Source organism: Nymphaea colorata, chromosome 9 (assembly GCF_008831285.2).
Source record: "Nymphaea colorata isolate Beijing-Zhang1983 chromosome 9, ASM883128v2, whole genome shotgun sequence".
Taxonomy (NCBI): Eukaryota; Viridiplantae; Streptophyta; class Magnoliopsida; order Nymphaeales; family Nymphaeaceae; genus Nymphaea; species Nymphaea colorata.
Genome location: NC_045146.1, coordinates 15,351,158 through 15,372,512, shown reverse-complemented (window position 1 = coordinate 15,372,512; position 21,355 = coordinate 15,351,158). Strand labels below are relative to the sequence as shown.

The 21,355-nt window shown below is 39.8% G+C and overlaps 2 protein-coding genes and 2 long non-coding RNA genes across 6 annotated transcripts; all 4 read right to left on the bottom strand.

Moving 5' to 3' along the window:
* Window positions 1–745: 745 nt before the first annotated feature.
* On the bottom strand, window positions 746–6,503 carry LOC116260319 (uncharacterized). The gene is made up of 3 exons (XR_004174082.2): window positions 6,361–6,503; window positions 4,498–5,621; window positions 746–1,783 (listed from the first exon to the last, which is right to left on the bottom strand). It is a non-coding gene; the product is annotated as an uncharacterized LOC116260319 (long non-coding RNA).
* Window positions 6,498–11,718, bottom strand: LOC116260318 (uncharacterized). Of its 3 annotated transcripts, none has more exons than XR_007574247.1 (4): window positions 8,637–11,718; window positions 7,140–8,552; window positions 6,765–7,016; window positions 6,498–6,635 (listed from the first exon to the last, which is right to left on the bottom strand). It is a non-coding gene; the product is annotated as an uncharacterized LOC116260318 (long non-coding RNA). The 3 variants fall into 3 exon arrangements; XR_004174081.2 differs by having other exon boundaries at window positions 7,140–8,785; window positions 8,894–11,718; XR_007574246.1 differs by having other exon boundaries at window positions 7,140–11,718.
* A 451-nt stretch (window positions 11,719–12,169) lies between these two features.
* LOC116261172 (probable xyloglucan endotransglucosylase/hydrolase protein 23) lies at window positions 12,170–13,922 on the bottom strand. The gene is made up of 3 exons (XM_031639802.2): window positions 13,534–13,922; window positions 13,127–13,320; window positions 12,170–12,741 (listed from the first exon to the last, which is right to left on the bottom strand). The coding sequence occupies exons 1-3, from the start codon at window positions 13,789–13,791 to the stop codon at window positions 12,360–12,362; spliced, it is 834 nt and encodes a 277-aa protein (XP_031495662.1). The 5' UTR covers window positions 13,792–13,922; the 3' UTR covers window positions 12,170–12,359.
* A 4,949-nt stretch (window positions 13,923–18,871) lies between these two features.
* Window positions 18,872–20,458, bottom strand: LOC116260806 (putative xyloglucan endotransglucosylase/hydrolase protein 13). The gene is made up of 3 exons (XM_031639308.2): window positions 20,020–20,458; window positions 19,712–19,905; window positions 18,872–19,498 (listed from the first exon to the last, which is right to left on the bottom strand). Exons 1-3 carry the CDS (start codon window positions 20,287–20,289, stop codon window positions 19,120–19,122), a joined length of 843 nt encoding a protein of 280 aa, XP_031495168.1. The 5' UTR covers window positions 20,290–20,458; the 3' UTR covers window positions 18,872–19,119.
* Window positions 20,459–21,355: the final 897 nt, after the last annotated feature.

The following is a 21,355-nucleotide window of genomic DNA, read 5'->3' as shown; positions in this document are numbered from 1 at the left end:
AGTTCCAAAACCTAGGTCGCTGTGGAACCGACCTAGCTTTTAATTTAAAAAAATAATGGTTCAATACTTCAATGTTGTGGGGAGTTTAATCAATTAATGCATCAGTGAGGTCCATCGGTTCAGGCGTGTCTTTAGACTTGCGTTTTATCTCTGATCGTCCGTCGTAGACCCTGCACGGAGAGTCGGCCACACTTGGTTTCTACAAAACTGACTAGGCCGAATGCCGGGTCCAATATTCAATATGCAACATCATTTGGCTCAACATGCTACTTAGATTGCTTTCAACTTTTTAACCACTTCGCAATTCTATAATTTCATAGCTATTTCCTTGATTGAAGGGATCGAAGGAAGCATACAACTTATACCCGTGTGCGCACACAACGCCGATTTGGTTAATAGAGCTGGTTCCCCACCATGGGATGGATAAGATACCTCTCTCTCCAATTTCGAAAGATAGAATTGATCGTAAATCATCTTCATGGCTTAGCCAGCCTGATTTTTCAGGCTAATTTAAAGGAGATAGTTATGTATTAATGAGCTCAATAGGTGGTTGGACGGCTGGTAAGTCTAGTTGCAGGTTCAATTCCTGTGGTTGTCAACTCCTTTGCATATGCCTAAGCAAGGATAGGGTCTAAAAGTGGGGTACTAGTGTTGGTATCTTTAGGGCCACCAACCAAAGTCTTTCACCTACATTGCAGTTTCCCTGGGGCCCAAACCAGAAAAGGGAAGAGTAAGTAATCATAGAGGCCATCTGAAACTCAACTGATCGCATTTAAGTTGAACGAAAGTTCGATAGCTCTGGTGCATCTTATCTCGCTTGAGATAACTTCGGCAGGGCCGGCCTTATGGCCTCAACCTGTCGTCAAAGAAACAAAAGAAAAAACAGTCCTTCATATGTCTTCTTCCTTCTTGTGTGTACAGGTTCCTTGCATCAGAGAAGATGAACAATCAACCTCACGCTCTTTCAGCTTGGTAAAGTTCTGACATAAATAAATTTTTGTTCTTTCCTGTGTCGTTTACGCATTTTCAATGTATCACTTCGTTTTTATCAGCAGCACAAAGTAACCACGACCAATATTCTCAGATTCAAATTAATTAGCTTGTGTGGCCCGACTTTTCACAGATAGATCATATATTCTGATAAATGAGGAAATAATTTCTTCTTCAATCACTCTTCATGGAGAAAGAAGCTCTCTTTTACATCCGTCAGCTCTATCTTTATGTAGCAAAACCCTTTTGAACTTGCAACCCATGATATTTTTTTCAGCTTTCTCTTGTTCACTGGGTTGCATGCATGTACAGGTAAACAAAGTATTCACAAGCATGTCTTTATGTTTCCTCAACATTTCGAGATACTTAAACTTTTTCTTCCTTGAAGCGCATTCTTATAAACTTAGTCGATCTACCAAAAAGCATCCAATCAATTCAGGTCCCTCTGATGTAGATGAACGAATTTCGAGAAGGATCTTTAACTGGGATGTTGAATAACTGCCTGAACGATTCCATCTCAACTTGGACGAAGAAACATGGTCCCCAAAATCTAGAGTTTGGATTTGGATTTAGTGCATGGCCCATACCAAAGCCCCAGTCTATGCAATCCACATATTTGTGGTGCCATAAGGACCTCAACTGAAACTATGCAATTATTCGTTCTTTTCAGACTCAAAGTGCATGTACCTAAGATCCTAGGTCCTGCTCCTGAGATTTGAGATCTGAATCGTTTAAACAGGATGGTACGTGTAATCATAAGCTTTCTTCGCAAATTTTGCAATCCAAAATGATCCTATACAAACAAGCACATACACACCTCAGGCACTTTAATATCACTCCAACTTTTTATATGGTGATGCATGTTTTTTTTACTTAATGTAACCTTATAAATGTGATCTTACACTCAATTTGTAGATGTTTCCATTTTCACACTTGTGCTTGTCAAGTAAGCCAAAAGAATCAACAGATCACATAATGCATTAATCTTGATGATTAGAAAACAAGCATTTTTTACAATTAATTCGAACTAAAGCATGATACATAGCAAACAAACAGTAAAGTAAATAACCGTCTTGGTGTGTTTGGATTAAGTCATGAAGTAGTTGTTTTGGGTGTCAGGATTTGTACGTGGTACAAACCTTCAGATCGAGATGTAAACTGTCAATGAAAAACCAATCAGCGTAAAAGAAAAACATATGATCATTACTCATAGATGTCATTCATGAGCCAAAAAAGTGATCACAAGGAGTTGCCACTAAGAAAGAGCAGTCCTGCAAATTGGGAACCAGAAAACCTAGACAAACTACTAAACCTGGAGCTCCGAATGCAGATAGCGCCAAAAGACAGCTAACCACTGTTGGCTGCATTCTATCTGAGATCAAAAAGGGTCTCATTGAAACAGCAAAATACACACAGTAGGTCACTCAAGAGCTTAATGTTGGAGTGTGGAACATTGGAACATTATCTCTATTTAATAGCCTTCACTAATTTCCGCGGGCTTTTTTTTATGAACATTCATGTAATTTTGTGTTTTGCAGGTTTACCTAATCCCCATGTTTAAGAAGAGGGCAGTTACTTGTATTCTTTGATTCTTATGTGACAGTGAAAAACTCTGTGCAACTCTGTGGAGCCCTAGACAGTGAACTACGTAAATTCTGTGTGTTTTTTCCTTTCTTCTCTTCTTCGGTTTCTTCTTAAGAGAGAGAGGGTGAGAGAAGGCCTTGTTCCTAATACTTAAGACATTCAAGCCGCTCTTTCACTAATTCATTCTCTTCTAACATGTACAACTCACTTCCTCCTGTTCAGTGAACGTTTCTAGTGGATGATCTGACATTTCGTCCACTCCAATTTTCTCGAGCACCAGGCTTGAAAAATTGATTAGGCTGTATTACTATCACCGGTCTTACCACAGATCCTCAATGCTAGTTTTCCACAAGAAGCACAACTAATACAGGTGCGTGCAACGAATACATAACGTAATCTACGTGTGTTTGCAGTTTGCAGAAAAAATACTGCAAACATAAAACTACATATTGATCTGGGAGTACCTGAGAATTCCCAGTCCAGTATCTTACCATGGCCGTCCTTTATAAGGAGCAATTGTTCTGTGGATCACTTTCCTACAATCAAACCATGGAACAGTGGATTTAGAAGATTTTACAGACTTCAGACCCAACGATGAAGGATAACCCATTTGTTAGAAGCCATAAGCTGACACAGCAAATTCATGTTATACCCAAGGTGATGACTTTTCGATATCTTTGAACAACTTGAAGGCCCCCTTCATAGCTAAACATTGTTTGAATTCCAGCCCTTATTCTTTAACTGGATCGCAAACAAATATATGATCTCAAAATCTTTTAACTTGAAAGGTTGGCATATACATTGCTTATGGATACCCAGTCCTTCTCATAAAGGGGCGCTGTTTGATAGCCTGGATGGTGATTATTCAAGACTGGTGAAGCCTTCACTCTTTAATTTATTACGAGGGACCATACCATATGTTTGGCTCTCATTGATATGTATCTGATTGATGAGCAGAGAAAGGCATGTTTGTGGTATCCTTGAAAGAGAAGCTACTTGCATTCTGCGGCCAACGTTCTGTGTAATAGGTTGCTTGAAGATTAAGTGTTGAAAATTGGATATGTAGGTCAGTTCATCATTTATGGATCTCAACTCCCACTTTATTTCTTTTTCTGGTAAATAACATCTACATTGATTCTGTCCACTGCCGGTATATAAGCCTCCTCATTTGTCTGAAGAATAATTGTACCTAGGGACCAAACTTTTGTCCGCGCTCATAAAGAAGTAAAAGGTCCTCAAATCTTTGAACTTCGCGATGCATACCATTATATTCTGTCAACTATCAACGCCACTTCTGAACTTAACGACTTAAACTCAAGTTATAGAGCAAGTTATGCTGAAATAAATGACAGCGGTAGGCTTACTTAGATGAAGACCTTCCAAGGAAAAGATGACTGATGGAGGTCTTCAAAAAATCGCATGTACACAGATTTCAGCCCTACCCTTTAAGTGACTGTTAGGAAACAACCCAAATCAGGTAATCCAAGAGCATGAAGCCATTTTGGAGGCCAAAACTGGCTCCTAAACTGACGCGTTCTTCCTTGCTGTAACCTCCAGATGGGGTCGCTGACACCAGAAAGTTGTACTACCATTGTATTAAAATGAGGTGGACAGTGTGTCTGCTCCACTAAGGCCGTGTGTGTAGAAAATTGGGAGGATATACTTGAATTTAATTCCTCAAGATCCAAATCCGAATAATGAATATGGAGAGAATCCAAGACAGTCTCGGTATCCCCAATAATTTTTGTTAACAAACTAACAGGACGTCACTTTAATCAAAATTTAATAACTGGACTGAAATAAGCTCACAAATTGAACCCATAAAAACACAAGCACTTCAACAACTAACAACTTAATATCTATAAAACAAAATGCTTTACAACATAACAAAGAGGAGCACCAAGGATAAAAAACAAAGCTCACGTAGTAAGCATGGCCACCAGCAGTTCACGCATGACCCAAAGGGAACAACTCCTTCCACTTGACGCACCCACGCTTCACTTGACACCACACATAAGAAATTGTACACTGAGAACCCATGCGCTATTTATAGGAGTGAAAATGTCAGTGGTGGAGACTTCCACAACATTCTACAACTTGGTAAAATATTTTCTATTTTTTATATAGCACACGGTTTAGCAAAACAAGAGACTCCGGCTCTCTAAGTCGATATGCTTAGACTTGAGCTTTCTAGAGAGTTCTTAAGAGTCGATGATGACTTTTCACAGTGTGGACGTGGACAGTTGTTATGGGTAAGGCTGTACTACGCATTTGCCAAATCCTACAAATCTGGATCTAGCGTATACAGCTTCATGTTCGGATGCCAACTCTCAACATGATTTTCTGAAACTGAATCCAATTATGTCAAAATCAAACAAACACACTTATTCGAACTTTATTGCAACTCGGCTTACAGATTCGGGCTCTATTTGAAGCTCCCAGATTTGAGATCAGAAAAATGCAAAAGCACTTTCATAGGAACTTAGAGCTGGAACTTCAAGCTCTGCCCAGAAAAAGACACGGTCTTGATCATTCGAGAGGTTCAGCTTCAACTTCAAAAAAAGTGGAGTGTTACCTGGTTAGGCCCTCCATGTTCGATAGGGAGTGAGGTGGGCTCAGCCAAGGACAGGGCAATCTGCTCCACTTGCAGCACGAATTAAATGATGAAAACCACCGAACAGATGGATCCTGAACGAAAATTTTCCACTTTCACTTAACCTTATCCGCCACTAAGTAAATGCTCTGCATAAGGCCGTTCGCGAGTGGATGAGCTCATCACCATCCACCAACCTAATTATATTCATGCAAAGCCACCATTTTCACTCCGTCATTTCTTCAGACTGAAACTTCGAGTGCATTCTGCACTGCAACATCCTTTTCTGAGACCCATTCGAGCAGAGCATATCGTCTGCCTAATCATATTCTTATAATGATACTATATCTCCAGCACACATTTTGATTACGGTGGCCACTGTCTTGAGCTGGCAATAATGATGCATTATTTTGGTAGGCGCCACAACTTGCATAACGTGTTCTGATGAAACAAACTGCTGCCAAGATGTCAGATCCTTGTAAGAATGTAATTTGGCAGGTTGCTATATCTGCTCTATGTTGATGCATTGGAAAAAGCACAAACAGGAAGTTCTTCCAAAAATGTATGGTCCCATATTTTCTCGATGAAGAGATGCCCGATAAAAGTGAGGATTTTTGGCTAGATTAACGACTTACAATAAGAGAAAAATTTCAAAAATTGTGGACAAATAATAAGCTTTCCCAAACACCAGGGCTTAAACACCAAAAAAATTCTAGAGCTGGTATTTCATTAGCATCAATCTGGGAAGGTTTAGTTTGATTATCAGACAAGTTACGCCACAGGACTACCACAAATCAAGCACGAATAGGAAGCAGCCACGCAAAGTTAGCTCCACAAAAGAAAGTAAAAAGTGCTTCAAAGGGAAAAAGATCAAGGGACACGCCGTACACTTGCCAAAGCAATTGTGTCTCAAATAGTCATCAACGTGAAGAAAATATCGCACGTTGGGCTGACAAGTTCAGTCTAAATAGCAAGATAAAAATCTTTGACCCTTTCAAGGTCACGATCAATCTGCTCAGCAGAATAAAGCAGCCAAAGAAGAAAGCGCAAGGTGGACTGAAAAAGGTGATACATCCCCAAACTTTTCAAGGACGCTCATCATAGTGAAAAACAAAAAAAATGTACGGGAGAAAATGTAGATTCAATGTCATATACCAACTAGTGCCACAGCTCAAGGTGAAAAAGAACCTTACCGTCATGGACCTCGTGAACTCTAAGCACATGATGCTCTATCCTTCACCAATCTCAGCCCCAGTGCTGAGTAGCTCGGAGCACAGCAGCAACTCCAGTGACCAAAGCCTATTATCTGCAGTGCAGCAGTCAGATTTTATACCAATTCGTCCAGTCATAGCACTTGGAATTGGTATCCTAGCAATTATACTTTCATTTGGTTTTCTCGTTTGCCTCTACACGAGGCTTTGCAACGGCAGCACCATGCAGATGTTTGCAGATCAGTCAATGCCCCAGTCTTCCAAAGCGAATGTAAAGTCCAAAACAGCAAGGATAGTTGAGTTTGTTCCTGTGTTTGGTGAAGGCAGCACAGAGTGTGCAGTGTGCTTGAGTTCATTAAGGGACATGGAATTGTTAAGGCTTCTACCTGATTGTGGTCACATTTTCCACAGAGAATGCATCAGGAAATGGCTAGCGTTGCACTTTACTTGCCCAATTTGCCGTTTGGAAGTGGATCCAGAGGATGTTGTTTTGACCAAGAATATCAGACTTTTCAGTAACCAAGGAATTTGAGAGAGAGAGAGAGAGAGAGACAAAGAGAGAATTGGTCATTTGTCTTCTTACTAGGTCTTCCTATCAGGAGACACACCAGGTCTGGAGCGGAAGTGCTGATCCCCATCTGTCAACAGAAAAGAGATGAGTAGATCCTTCCTAGTTTCGCTATCTATTCAATAATGTTTTACCAATTGTATATAACATACAAAATGAAGAAATGAGTAGATTAGTGTTTCTGCAGAATCACCTTTATATGTGTCCTCTGTGTCACCATACCACACATATGAAGCGCACTGAAGGAAAATTAAAACGAACTTTCCACATCAAAGAGAAGACAAGAACAGAAGGAAAGAGGAGCTTGAGCCAACTATAAAGGTTAAAGCACCTATAAAGTCACAAAAAGCGAAAACCTATTTCTCACATCCTCAGCACTGAAGTTTAGAACATAATGTAAATCTGGATCTAGAATACATCTTCAGTGTGATTATCCTGATTGCTTTTATGAAGCAGGTCAAGGACGCAGAAAACTCAATTGCAGAAGAAAAATGAGAAGACCTTTCCAGATAACATAATCTTCACATATGTCCCAAATATGGTTGTATTACTTGTAAAATATAGTCTTCTAAACCCTCAAAAATGTATCCTCTGCTTTCTACATTCACAATCCTCATAGTGGTCATAATGTAGTGTTGGAGTCTGGAGCCTAATCTATACTTAATAGGCTTCCCTAATTTCTGAGAATTTTTTTTGTAACGGCATTCATGTAATTTTTCCTTTTACGGGTTTCCTCTAATCCCCATGTTTAAGAGGGGGCGGTATTTTTTCCTTGTATTCTTCAATCCTTCTGGGATAGTGAAAAACCCTGTGCGGCTGTGGACATAGGAGAACTCTGTTTCCTAATTATGTAAAAATCCTTGTGTCTTCTACTTCCTCCTCGTCCTCTGTTTTTTTTCTTAGTGTCGTGAGTGAGATAGATAGAAGGCCTCATTCCTAACATTTAGAGCTCCACAAATAAGTACGAAAAAAAATGATCTAATCTTGAGGTACTATAAGAGGCTTTTTCAACTGTGATGTATAGGGAAATAATGTGGAATATGCTGTTTCCACAACAATGCAGTATGTGAAATCATTGAATTCCAGTATAATTTTCCTAACATTCAATTTCAGAAGATACATAACTCTAGGCAATAAATCAAGAAGAACATAATCCAAACTTCAGGTACTCTTTGAGATTTCAAAATATGCTGCTGGACAAAATAAGGGAACTGAGGGCTTAGGGCTATAATATCTGGACAAAGTAAAATATTTAGGAGAAACTGTTGAGGATTGCTGCTTACATAGATCACATACGACTCAGGAGAGAAATAAGCATCTGGAAAGCTGGGGCTTAGGCATACTGCAACAGTAGCTTATGGCACAAATTTTGTCATATATAGCAAGAATATCTTCAAGATAGCCAATCTCATTGTACCTTACTTGTGGGAGGAAAACTATAGGTGGTATGACGAGTATGGCTCATGTGACAAGGTTGCTTTTGAAATAGAGTGGCAGTGTGGTTAGATTGTACCAGTCGAATATATGATATGTAGATTGCCAGGAGAGTCCTTTACTCCTGCTGTAAAAGGTAAATCATTTTTTGGAACAGGATATTTCCTGCAAACTGTGAAACATGTAACATGGGAAGATTTCATCCAGCACACCAAAGTAGCAGCAACAGTAAAGATAAGCTGGCATTCAAAAGTACCTAGATTGAAATATCTTCAATAATGATGTCATTATTTCACTGCAAGGCATCAATGGAGGAACTCTTTCGTTCCCCATAATGAAGGAACAAATGATTGCCATTTTGATGAGAGTGCTTCTGTGAAGAAAATATGACCATGCCATGAAATGCTGGACAAAAAGAGTAGACGCATCCTAATGAATCAAACCACGTTCGAGGCTGGGAATGGGATTAAAACCCAGGTAAACAACATATGAATTAGACAAAGGAAATCTAACCTTTTCAAATAGTCAAAAGCAGCAATATCATGCTTCATCGTGCTGCATGTTTAAGGTTCCAATAATACCAATTCAATCCAAGCTCAGGGTTTGAGAAGAAATTCAAGAATACTTTGGATAATGTAAATCCATAAACTAGAGATTCATTCAAGTAATATGTCTCCTGGAAAATTGACCATCTATCTCTTTTCCCTCCTAAAACCTTTAGTTCATAGACGCAAGATGAAAGGCCATTACTGGAGGGTGCACCCCACTATGACTGCAAGTAGGCCAAAGATGCAAAAATAACTAAGAACACAAAAAATGTTTAAATGATGCCTAGTGAACATATAAAGACAGCTACATTGTCCTTAGCACATAGACACACAAGTATGCAGTAAAGGGGCTTAATCAAACTGATAGATCAACAAACAAGAAGGCCATTGCTCACATGAGAACGCATGGTTGCTCAAATCATAAAATAAACAAGTCAAGAAAACCTACAACCTAAACTTGACAAATTTGAAACCATTAATTTAGCAACATAAAATTAAGTGAAGCAGAATATGCCCTTTTAACACGGTAACAAATACCAGAATGACATCATAAGGTCATTGTTCTGACAGCATTCTACAAGCAAAAAATGTAAAAAGAAAAAACACATTTTACAACTGTAATCAATTCCACGAACAGATCCATATGAACGACGAAAACTACCAAAGCTAATCATATCGAAAATTATATATATTATTTTGCAGATGACATTTTTGACCAGATCTCATTACCCATGGTAAATCTTTATAGTTTTCCATCATGAACATATCAAACAGATGGTTGTATGAACACTGTTGATAAAAATTAGAAACAACAACAACAATGCATGTTGAGGCAGCAAAATGACTACTGATCTGATGCATATTGCACCATAGTCAAAGACTTGAAAGAATCATCCAACGCCATTTCTTTGCAAGTTTCTTGTCACAAGCTTTGTTTCTTTTTCTTCAGATTGGTTATTCTTGGGAACATAGGATGAATAAAAATTTTAAATGTAAAACTGTTTAAAATTAACTGTGAATCAAGGATGAAGTGCCTTGAGTTATGTTGCGGATGGCATTTTCTGGTCTGTATATGGTGACTGAAATTTTTGTTTTTGTTTTTTTTTTCCTGTCACACTTTTTCAAAATTTTCAATGTGCATGCACAGTTTATAAGTTTGATTTGCAAGAACTAACTCTTCAACTGTAATATCTGACATGCGTGAAAGTTCCATAAGGGTTGAAAAGTGAAAACAAATAGAAGAGCTTGTAACCATTCTTCAAATTTTTGGAAACATTTGGATGAATCTGATCAGTAGATTGCATTAGGAGTCAGTTTGCAGCAATGTGGAATGTTGTGGATGCTACATCACAATGCAAACTACCTAAGAAGAATTTTGTTTTCGATGGGAAGATTGATTGTCAAAGAGGCCTCCAGATGTTACTTTTCTTGTTTACACAGGATCAAGTGAATCCTATGTTTCGTAAGGGGTTGAACAGAATGAAAACAACATTTTGCAGAACAAAACAGATAGACCAGCTTGAATTCAAAATTTGGAAACACTAGCTGAATCAGATCAGTAAATTGCATCAGGAGTTCCAATGTGCAACAATTTGAAATGCCATTGGATGCTATATGATATTGGAAACAATCAAGCTACCTAAGGAGATTTACATTCTCAATGGGAGATTGAACATCAAAAGTGTCTCCAGATGTTACTTCTTTGCACAGGGCTGCATGAATGTATAATATCTGAATTTCTTAGTAGTCATTGGTCCAAATTCCCACTACGAAGTCTTCCATGAAGCTGGTGAACAGAACGTAAGAGGAGAACGTAAGGGTGTGAAGTTGAATACCCTAGATTAAAACCCAACCTTGCCACTTCATTGCCTGAGCTTTCTCCGTAGTATTTTCCTGGTAACGCTTGGTGGTCCAGGCACTCTCACAGTTCGAAAAAACGAAGACTTCACGATAACTACTTCGTGTTTCACCACGATAACAATCATTCGAGCCTCGTTCTTAACCTTCAGCATTAGGCGCCAGAAACTACTTTTCAACAACTTAACTGAAATTCATCCATGTTACCTTCCAATCAAAAAGTACATAAAAAGAAAGACCAATTCAGTCAAACGATTGCATTGCCTAGTATAATTATCCCAACTCCAACATGTTGAGCAAGTGCTAGGAGGGGAATATGGCGTCAAGTTGAAGACTTTAAATCAAGTCTAAACCATGTCATTCTGTTGCCCGAGTCTTCCTTGGTCTTGGAAAGGTTTAGTACTAGGACAGGGGATTAACAACTCACGCTGTGTCTCCAATGCACAACTGCGTTCGAGGCGAGACAATCGTAAGTTAGAAGCTTTAATCTCTATACCCGTTCGCGGAGGCGAAGCGACCAGACTTCGCTTCTTTTTGTAATTCGATGACGTTAACGCCTTTCTGGATACCATATCGACATTTTTGCACTTTGGTTAGAGAATCGGTCGTTAAACAGAAACGATCGAGCAAACCAAAGTCGTATCTGGAAGAAAGAACGAAAAGGCAAAGAATTGCAAGAAAGAATTCAAGGAGCAGATTGCTTATAAGCGAAATGAGAAACCAAACCCTAAGTTTGCCACGCGATGAAAACGTCAACGCAGAGCCGTCACCGGAAAACCGCAAGTTCGGCGTTCTCAGCCGGTCGGCTGCTTGAATATGCCGCGGTAGCGCGCGAAGAGGCACCAGAAGGTGGACAATATGCTAGCTCGTGCTAGCCTTGTTGAATGAATGAGCGGAGTTCGAGTTAGGAAAGACACTCATCTAAGCGAGTTTGAAAAGCTTGGCATCGGACAAAGTAGCCGACTGAGTGCCCGACGCTTTAAATAAGCCTGATTAAATTCGGTAACTCATATTTAATATTATTTTATCATTTAAATATATAATTATATATTATTATAATTAATTATAATTATATATTATTTTATATTAAATTTAGGGTCGAGCTCAAACTTGATGTGAATTGAACCGTTCAAACCAAGTCGTTCCCCATGTTAAAAATGTATTCCTTTAAATGAACACAAAAAAAAAAAGAAAAACGAAAATCTTCTTGAACCATAAATAAACTTCAATTTCTTATTCTAGAAAGGCCTTTATTTCGATTTTCAAACAAATTAAAACTTTGAAAAAATGAATCCCAAAAGTTTTATAAGGCTGGTAGTTGAAATTCTTTTCCGGCGAACATTAATTATTATCGCAATAGAATGTGGCATAAACGCAAAACAGATTAATCATGCCATTCAGCTTCCTTTGATTAATCATGTACATAACATACAATATGTTCGAAGAACCAAGGCTTTAATTAATCTAATAATCTTCATACCTGACACTCATTATTTCTTATATAGTTCTTGAACAAGATTAATGTGGCAACTAATGAATAGAAGTCCGGCCGGGCCAACAAAATCTACGTATGGTCAAGCCAAGGAACACTCTGGTGGGAGGCCTTGTGGAAACCTCTGTGCATCACTGCAGTAGTTGTAGGTCATGTAGTTCTTTTGCACCCAGGCCAGCTTTTGTTGGTCCGAGGCCACTAGAACCTGGTTCATCCATGAAGACGAAGACGGTCCGCACGATGAACCGGAGCCGGACCACACACAGCCATTGATGTCAACATTGCTGAAGCTAGCTGTGAAAGGAGCCTGGGTCCAGTCGGTCTTGACGCGGCCTCCCTGGGTGGCCCAGTCCTCTGCATCCCACAGGCTTGAATACATCCTCATTGCCTGCTTGCTTGGATAAGCTACTCCTGATGATTCATGATTCCTGTACACTCTAATGGGAGTCCCGTCCACGTACCACCTTCATTTCATCATACAATATGTGAATCACCATGCAACAAAATATCTCTATGCATGTATGTGTGTATGTATATGAGTATGTACCCCCGAGTAACAAATATCCTCCACATATTATAATGACCTAACCAACTTTCACACCAGGCTTGAGCTTTTTGTTTGATGGATCTCAGACGGCTTTGATTTTGATTCAAAAAGACTCAGAAATAGGACAACCAATTACTTAGTAACTTTCTTAAGTTTTTGAAGATCTATCACAAACTTTATTAAGAAACTAAATCTTTTTGAAAATGGAGTGTTAGACATGCATGCATGAATTGGTATGCAAAAGAGTTGAAAACGTGACATTTAATTGAGCATGTTAAGATATGTATTCATGCATGACTTACATTATCTGTTGGGGATTCCAGAGGATGGTGTAGGTGTGGAAATCAGCAGTTGGGTCGAACCAGAGGTGAAATTGCTGCTCTTTGTTTCCCTTCCCTTGTGTGTAGACGTTGGTGTGCAGAGTGTAGGGCTGGCCACTAAGGTTGCCCAGGAACTCCATGTCTATCTCGTCGTGCAGAGCTCCTTGGGAAGACAGCTGCTCCAAGATTAGAAGAAGGAAAAAGCCATCAGCGTTTGCCTACTCGCATATATTCAGAAAGGATGTTCACATATTACATGTATATCATGTGTCAACTATGTAGACTGATCACTATGAGTTTTTCCAACATAAAATTCATTGCCATGCATTGACATTTCCATCCTTCTCTCATGTCGATCAAACACCATTAGCACTGCAAGGTATACTTACGTAGTAGGCAGTGACAGTGCCAGCTGAGTTGCCATGAACGAGCTTGATTTTCATGTCGAACTTCCCAAAGAGAAACTCCTGCTTGGATTGGAAACCGGCGCCGGATGACCGATCGAGGGAGAGGCTAAGCTGCTGGCCGTTGTTGGTGACCACGGCCCTCTGACCTCCCCAGGTGACATCGACGTCGGTCCCGAAGTTTGCCATGGATGCGCTGATGAACGCGCTCGAGAGCAGAAACAGAATTGCAGGGGAATACATGCTGGGGTGAAAGAAGTAGACTCAACTCAGGCTGAAGCTTCTGATTAATTGCTAGAAGTATTATAAGATCAACAGCGTTTATGTATTTGCAGGAGTGAAGTTGGTGTAGAAGAAGAAATTGTGTGCGAGAGAGGAGTAGTTCAACACCTCACCGAAGCCAGTGTATTTATAGCCACCAATTGCACTAAGATCTAAGAAGAAACCTAAAAGCAAGTCTACAGACGTGGGAAAGGCAGCTGGGCATGGGCTGTAATAGGACCCACTCACTCGCCTTTATCATAGAAACCAGAAAAGAAAATGTGCATACAATTATTGGCTTACTTTTGCATTTTCTGTGACTTAATTTGTCCTCATCTTTCATCGGCATTTTGGTTTGAATATTTGTGCTTTGTTAAATTGGACGTCTACATTGGAATTATATGAACATTTCTTTGACATTCAAAATCGAAGGCTGCAAGGGTATGAGCCCGCCTCATGCAGATATGACTTGCTGCATTATATATATAGTTCTTTCTAATGAGGAAATGTAAAATCCATCTTTCATTGATCCTGTCTTGAATTTACTAAAGAGTTCTAAGCTATAGTTCTTTAGGTTAAGTTGATTTATCATTAAAACTATTTCTTTTTAGTGGGATAGCATATATAAAATGGAACGGAATTAGGTATATTTTTATTATGCGAGTACTTTTTTTTTAATGAGACAAAAATGGCTCTGTAATGACTAACGCAAGTACTAATCATGGTTAAAAGTGAATTTTCCCTAGAGATGAACAATGAACTTTCGAAAGTTCAGAGTGAATTTGGAAAGGTAAAACATTTTATTACTTTTCAGTAACTTTTTTTATCAGGCAACAACCCGTGGTAATACCTAGGCAAGTAGGTGAACTAAACATGAACTGCTTTTTTGTTTTTATTTTTTAAATCATGGGAAACAGTGGGGGCCTTTTAAAGTATGGACCAGAAGAACAATATAGTCTGACTCTGACCTCACCTTCCAGCTATCCAATTGTACCCCAAAGTCTCCTGCTGTTCATAACCGCAATATTACCCACAAAAATGTATGATATCAGGTTATTTTATAAGTCCAATGGTTGCACATATAAACATAATGAGACAAATATGGGAAACACGAAAGGGTAGTCGATGATAGTAGAAGACATGAAGGGACAAAATTTTTTAAGTGTGTAGGACGAGATTATACTTTTTTAATTTAAATCAAGTTTGGAGACATTCTTTTTATTTTTTTATAGTATACGACGAACACCATCCCAATCTATGATTATGAGGGGCATTTCAAAACCTGGTTTTGCCTCTGAAATCTCATTTGAAGACCGTTTGGATGACATCAAAGCTGGGTTTTGTCAAAACCAGTTTTGGCAAAAATTTATTTTCATAATTTTCAGAATCAGATGTCACTACACCCAAGTTTTTTGAAAGTGTCATCCAAAGCAATTTTAATTTTGGATAACTGTGTCTGGATTTCAAAGGAAAGACGAGAATGGCTCCCAAGATTGGAAGTCAGAGGTCCAAGTTTTCACTATGTGTGCAAATGGTTTATGAAAAAACGAGTTTGCAGAAGCCCACGGGAATCTTCCTCCATTTATAGGTTAAACCAAGCAATTGCTTGTTCATAACTCACAAGTCTTTTCTGCCTTTGAAGAGAGAGGAACAGAAAACCCATCTGTTCCTCATTTCTGACAGAAAAAGGCAGAAAGGAAAAATCGAGGAAACAGATTGGTCGTGGCTCTGTGCCCTCCTCCGACTTCTTATTCAATAATTTGGTCAATCAAATAATTGATATCTTGTTTTTCTATGAAGGAAAACAAGTTCTCTTGATTAAATTATTCATTGGTAGGCTGATTTGTTTGTGTGCTAGGTGCAGAGTCTATTAAAGAAAGTTTACCTTCTCCCATTGGATGCACACGCATAACGTCACACATTTCAACAGGGGAAGAACGCGTCTTGTACAAAACAGTAGCTACTTTTCGCTGAAGAAGCATAGAACAGAGTCTTTTGGTGCTTAGAATATAATTTATAAAGAAATATTGTGATCACATTCAGAGTTCTATACTTTTATTCTCCTCGAGAAGGAGAGCAGGACCTCGAAGATCTAATAAGTATCACAAGCAGGGCGGAACATGGGGAGAAGATCCTCGCGGGGGGAGTTCTTCTGGTAACACCATCGAACCCAATTATTTTCACTCCCCATTTCTCATGATTCCAATAATTTTGAGGTACACTTGCCATGGTAAACACATGTATATGACAGCTAAAAAAGAACTGTGCACAAAAATTTCTGACCTCCCAAAGACGATTTCTCACTCAGATGTAATCACCCTTATCGCTTGCACGCTGTTTAGTTACAACTTGCAAGTCAAATCTGAATATGTCACTGCCCAATGAGGAGGCACATATTTGGCCCCACAGTGATCATGTAGTCTCAATATGAGGTCATCAAACTTTAATGGGTAGAAAGATGGGGATGGGCCAACCTTGCAGCAGCTGAACCTCAAGTTCATACCCATTAATTATCTCTTTCCCCAACAAAGCTTGGTCTTCTAATGCCAACCACCGACGCCCTTAGTCCTACTTCTACTTCATACATTCAATCATTGATATTAATATTATATCTCCTTAGCTGTAATCTACTGTTTTTGGTTTGTTGATCTGCTGACATCTTTAGGTTGGTGATGGTAATGCAGAAAACATGCTACTACGCTTGACCGACGGAACAGTTACTGCACTATGATATGGTCATTTATTCGAGTTTGAAAAGATCAATTTTATGGTCTCTGAATCGAGGAGTTGATGTTTGGCACACTTGAATCTGTCAAAGAGGATTTATGAGGACAACCATGTTAAATCCGTGTTCAACACTTTGAGCTGTCATCTGTAATTACCCTTAAAAGTGGCTTTCTTTGCCTGGAATAGATAGTATTCATTGATAAAGAAGAAAGATATGATGGGAATGAATGAATGCTCTTTACCAACTTGCAGGAAATTCATGCCTTGATTGTACAAAAGTCCACCATTGGAGCTGCTCGTGGAGACCATATTTGAAATGAAAGGAATTGCCTTCAATTCAAGCTGAACAAACGGTTGTGGGTATCGCTTGGATATTAAATAAGCTGACCTGAAAATCTGTTTATGGGATGGCTGAATGTGGCAGCGAGTGGGAAAAGGGTCTGTCCATTCGCTTAGAGATTTGAAAAATGGAACCCAACTTGTCTAGGATTCCCATAATTGGGGAGAATTCATTTACCATCTTTTTTCCTGTATGTTTCATGGTTCTTACCTGTTGGAGTTTTTTTGTTAACTTTAATTGGAACAGATCTAGGTCACATGGACATGGGTACGACCTGGAACTCCGCTGTAGTTCAAGATTTATTGGAAAAGAGTATAGAAGGACACGGACAGGGGTGCCTGGATCCTCGCCTCCCACTGCGTCTCATGATGTCCAGGTTGCCATGCAGTTTTTCAACATTCTTTGGTGTTTTGCATTAATCCAATTGATTGGATGAAGTTTTGGATATCCAAGATTATCACAAGTATCATGCCCTTACGATGCACAGATGTCCTTTACAAGAGCTTTACAATCAATAGTTTCCACTTACTGTGACTCATAAAATCCTAGACATCCATAAAAAGTTTATGATACTCTAAACGTTATGTTGCATCCATTTATGAAATTACCTATATTCAAAGACAACCAAAATATTTAAGAACATGATTTTTGAGGGTAGAACACGTATGTATAAGTTTCCAAGTAAACACACACACGCGCACACACGCAACGCACATACTGCTTCAGCCGATTCACATGTTTAATGTGGATTGGTCATATAAATAAGATAAAATTTTTAAAAAGAATGAGGTTAAAAGTTATTTCAATCAGGCATCGCCGTTTGTGAATGAAGGTGACACCAGGGGAGTCCACTTGGAGAAAAATTTGCAACGTAGTAAATGGCAGGGCCACATACATTTTCCGGCCTTATCGAGACATGGTCCACACTCTGTTCGTGCCCCACTGCTGCATGCCAGCCGAGTGAAGCAGCTGGAGCTCCCAAGATCTACCCTTGCAAGCTGTGGCTTGAGTTTTGTTTCCATAGGGAACGAGGAACCCAGAATCCTCCCTTCCTCAGGGGCCTTCTAAATTTGCATCAGGATTTAGAGTGAGAATAGTGATTCAAGAGCATAAGAAGCCACAGAAATCAAACTGATGATAGGGTTCTCACCGGCTACCAGTCTAACCAGTTACATTATGCACCTTTCATGACAGGGTTCTCACTAGCTAACAGTCTAACCAGTTATATTATGCCCCTCGAGACAGTTTGAGCTTGTTGGGAACTGGGTCATGGCGAGTTTTGCACCTGGCACTCGGCTTGCTCAGCCCAACAGGCCTAAATGAGGCTTGAACCTAGCCAATTTCAATTTTTTTAAAAGCAGTTTCATTTTTTTTCTTTTTCCTTTTTTTGTCAAAGATATAGTATGACTATTCTTTGCAGCTCCTTTTGCTCTTGTAGTCATACCCTTCTCCAAGGCTGCCTTTTATGCGGATATTTGGAAAACATGGATCTTAAAGACTTTTAAAAGCGTGCATTTGAAGTCTCTCTCAGCACGAGTCATATATAGTTCAGCTCCCTTACCTAGATCCAAGGTAAACCACCACTAGGGCTATTGACCTTCAGCCAATAATTATATGCAGACTTGAATTACAATAATTGTTGCTTAAACCACCATGATACGTTGGTTGCCCCTATAGTCTCTCCCTTTTTCTCAATCTATCTCTTTTGAGTAAGTTGTAGGCAGGCAGAGCTTATCAGTTCCCACCATTAGATACAACCCCAGTATTGAAACTTTTGATCACCTCAGGAAGGCCTCAAGTTCAATCTAATAAGCCACACGGATCCGGTGACTTCCTTTTCTTTTTCTTATACGTTCGCTTCAATCCACGATGCAGTATCTTGTTTGGCGACATTCTGCGAGGAATATACTGAGGCCCGAATACAATCCGTTCACGTTCTGCGTTTTGATGCCACTCAACGCTAAGTGCGACGCATAGTTTCTACCACAAGCTTCGTGCTATTCAAACTTGTTCACGAAAACACATAATTACAAATATTTGTGTAAACTGTAAAAGTACAAGTGATGTAGAAAGGATCCACTATCACACTAGCTCATGTCCACTGGCCCGTTCACAGGAGCTGAAACAGAGTTTGCGAGACCGAAAGGAAAGAAACAAAAAGTTCTGGCAATAAAACACCCTTTTATTGCAAGATTTGATGAAAGAATTTCAAGAACTACTTTTGTATGAAGTGGGCAGGCTGCTTAGAGTGAGCACTCGGGTGGGAGACCCTGTGGGAACCTCTGCACATCTCTGCAGTAGTTATAGATCATGTAGTTCTTCTGTACCCAGTTCATCTTCTGCAGGTCCGAGGTCACCGCAGCTTGGTTCATCCAAGCAGAAGAGGAAGCATCGCATGAGGAGCTCAAACCTGTTTTTGCGCATCCGCTGATGCCGATGTTGCTGAAGGTTGCGGTGAAAGGTGCCTTTGTCCAGTCGGTCTTGACGCGGCCGCCCTGTGTAGCCCAGTCCTCTGCATCCCACAGGCTGGAGTACAACCTCATCGCTTGCTTGCTTGGGTAGCCTATTCCTGCTGATTGATGATTCCTAAACACTCTGATGAGCCCTCCATCCACATAAAACCTGCAAATCATTTCAAAAACGTGTTCTTTATTAGTTTATTGTTACTGTCACTGTTATTAAGATTAATGGAGCCTTAATCCAACAGACAGTTCTAACTTGTAAGTGCATTTGAGCAACCTAAAAAAGCCACTTGCTTAGGATTGCTTCTTGTAAAGAGAAGGGACAAGCTTGAGGATCAGTGGATTAAAGATCTGTGGTGCGTCTTCGACTTACATTATCTGCTGGGGATTCCAGAGAATGGTGTAGGTGTGGAAGTCAGCAGTTGGGTCGAACCAGAGGTGGAATTGCTGCTCTCTGTTTCCCTTCCCCTGTGTGTAGACGTTTGTGTGCAGAGTGTAGGGCTGGCCACTGAGGTTACCTAGGAACTCCATGTCTATCTCATCATGGAAGGGCCCTTGGGAAGACAGCTGTTACAAAAATAAACGAAGCATGAGCAATTTGATAGGACTTCATTATCTGTAAGAAGTTTTCCGTATTAAAAGGCATCCCTTCTACAGAGGAAAAGAATTTCGGAAACTTACATAGTATGCAGTAACCGTGCCTGCTGAGTTGCCTGGGACCAGTTTAATTTTCATGTCAAACTTGCCAAATAGAAATTCCTGCTTGGATTGGAAACCTGAACCTGATATCTTGTCCAGAGAGAGGCTAAGCTGCTGACCATTCCTGCTAATCGCGCCACGGTGGTCTCCCCATGTGATGTCGACAGTGGATGAGAAATCTGCCATGGAAGCAACGAAGCATCCAAGCAGCAGAACCAGCAGCAGAGCTGTAGCACTATGGAAGGAAGACATTTTGGGGAAAGGTTTTAGCAAGAGCGCAGTTGAGTTAAGCTTGAAATGAGGGGAATAAGTATGGAAGCAGAGAGAGTAGCAGAAAACTTCAAGTGGCAGTGGCAGCGGCGATACTATATGAAATTGAAGTGTGTCTTTGATTTTAGTGTGAGGAGAGTAGATACACTGAGCAAGCTATTTATAGCTACCCAAGACAGCACTGAGAGAGTGTCCCACGTCTGCCAAGAAGAAGCATCTGAGAAGCTGTGAGGAGCCAGCTAAGCAGTGGCTGTCATGGGGACCATACTCTTGCTCACTTATCCAACCTTTATTTTTAGAACTTCTTATCTACTATGGTCATTGTCAAATTTCTTTTCCCCTGTTGTTGGTAATAAACAAATGTTTTTTAAATTGGATACTTTTTGAACTTGTTTTGACCTCAAATTTGGGATGCTAGTATTGTGGTCTGTCTATTTCACCTACTGCAAAGAAATGATGACAATAGGTGGCTGCAATTATTGCTTGAAAGCACCAAACCAGGACATTGTATCAGAAGTTAGAAATGAACCATCTATCAGCTTGTAATGAAGCTATTAGGTAGATCACCGTCTTCAGCCACAGGCTTTCAGCACAGCTGGCTGCAAGAAATGTGCTGGTTTTCAGCCAAGCATCCATACTTTGGAAAAGATATGATGCATAAATCTCATTTATGAGTTCATCTTAATCAGTACATAAGATAAAAAGCATACATGAACTCAACCCCATCTAGACTTTGATAAAAAAATCAAGTATGATGGGGGTACCAAGAAATTCAAGAACCTAACTACGTTGGTTTGGAGAGAAAAATGTCGGATATAACTACATCAGGGCGTACATCCTTTACAGCTGGGTTGGATCTGAGCACACTGTGGAGGGGACAGTGGGCATAGAAATCAGTACAAGTCTGCACCATAGCTAGCTGGGGTTTCATTGATTTTCTAATGAATAAAATCAGGTTCTCCTTGGTTTAGGAGATAAAAACTGATGTGTTTCCTGTGCAACATACTGAATGTAAAAAGGATTCAGTAAGCGTCAGAGATATTTGTTG

Coding starts and splice junctions, on each gene's coding strand:
- LOC116261172 (XM_031639802.2), bottom strand. CDS start 13,791: ATGTATTCCCCTGCAATTCTGTTTCTGCTCTCGAGCGCGTTCATCAGC. Junction 13,321..13,533: donor GCACTGTCACTGCCTACTAC/GTAAGTATACCT, acceptor ATCTTGGAGCAG/CTGTCTTCCCAAGGAGCTCT. Junction 12,742..13,126: donor TGGAATCCCCAACAGATAAT/GTAAGTCATGCA, acceptor GATGAAATGAAG/GTGGTACGTGGACGGGACTC.
- LOC116260806 (XM_031639308.2), bottom strand. CDS start 20,289: ATGTCTTCCTTCCATAGTGCTACAGCTCTGCTGCTGGTTCTGCTGCTT. Junction 19,906..20,019: donor GCACGGTTACTGCATACTAT/GTAAGTTTCCGA, acceptor TTTTTGTAACAG/CTGTCTTCCCAAGGGCCCTT. Junction 19,499..19,711: donor TGGAATCCCCAGCAGATAAT/GTAAGTCGAAGA, acceptor AATGATTTGCAG/GTTTTATGTGGATGGAGGGC.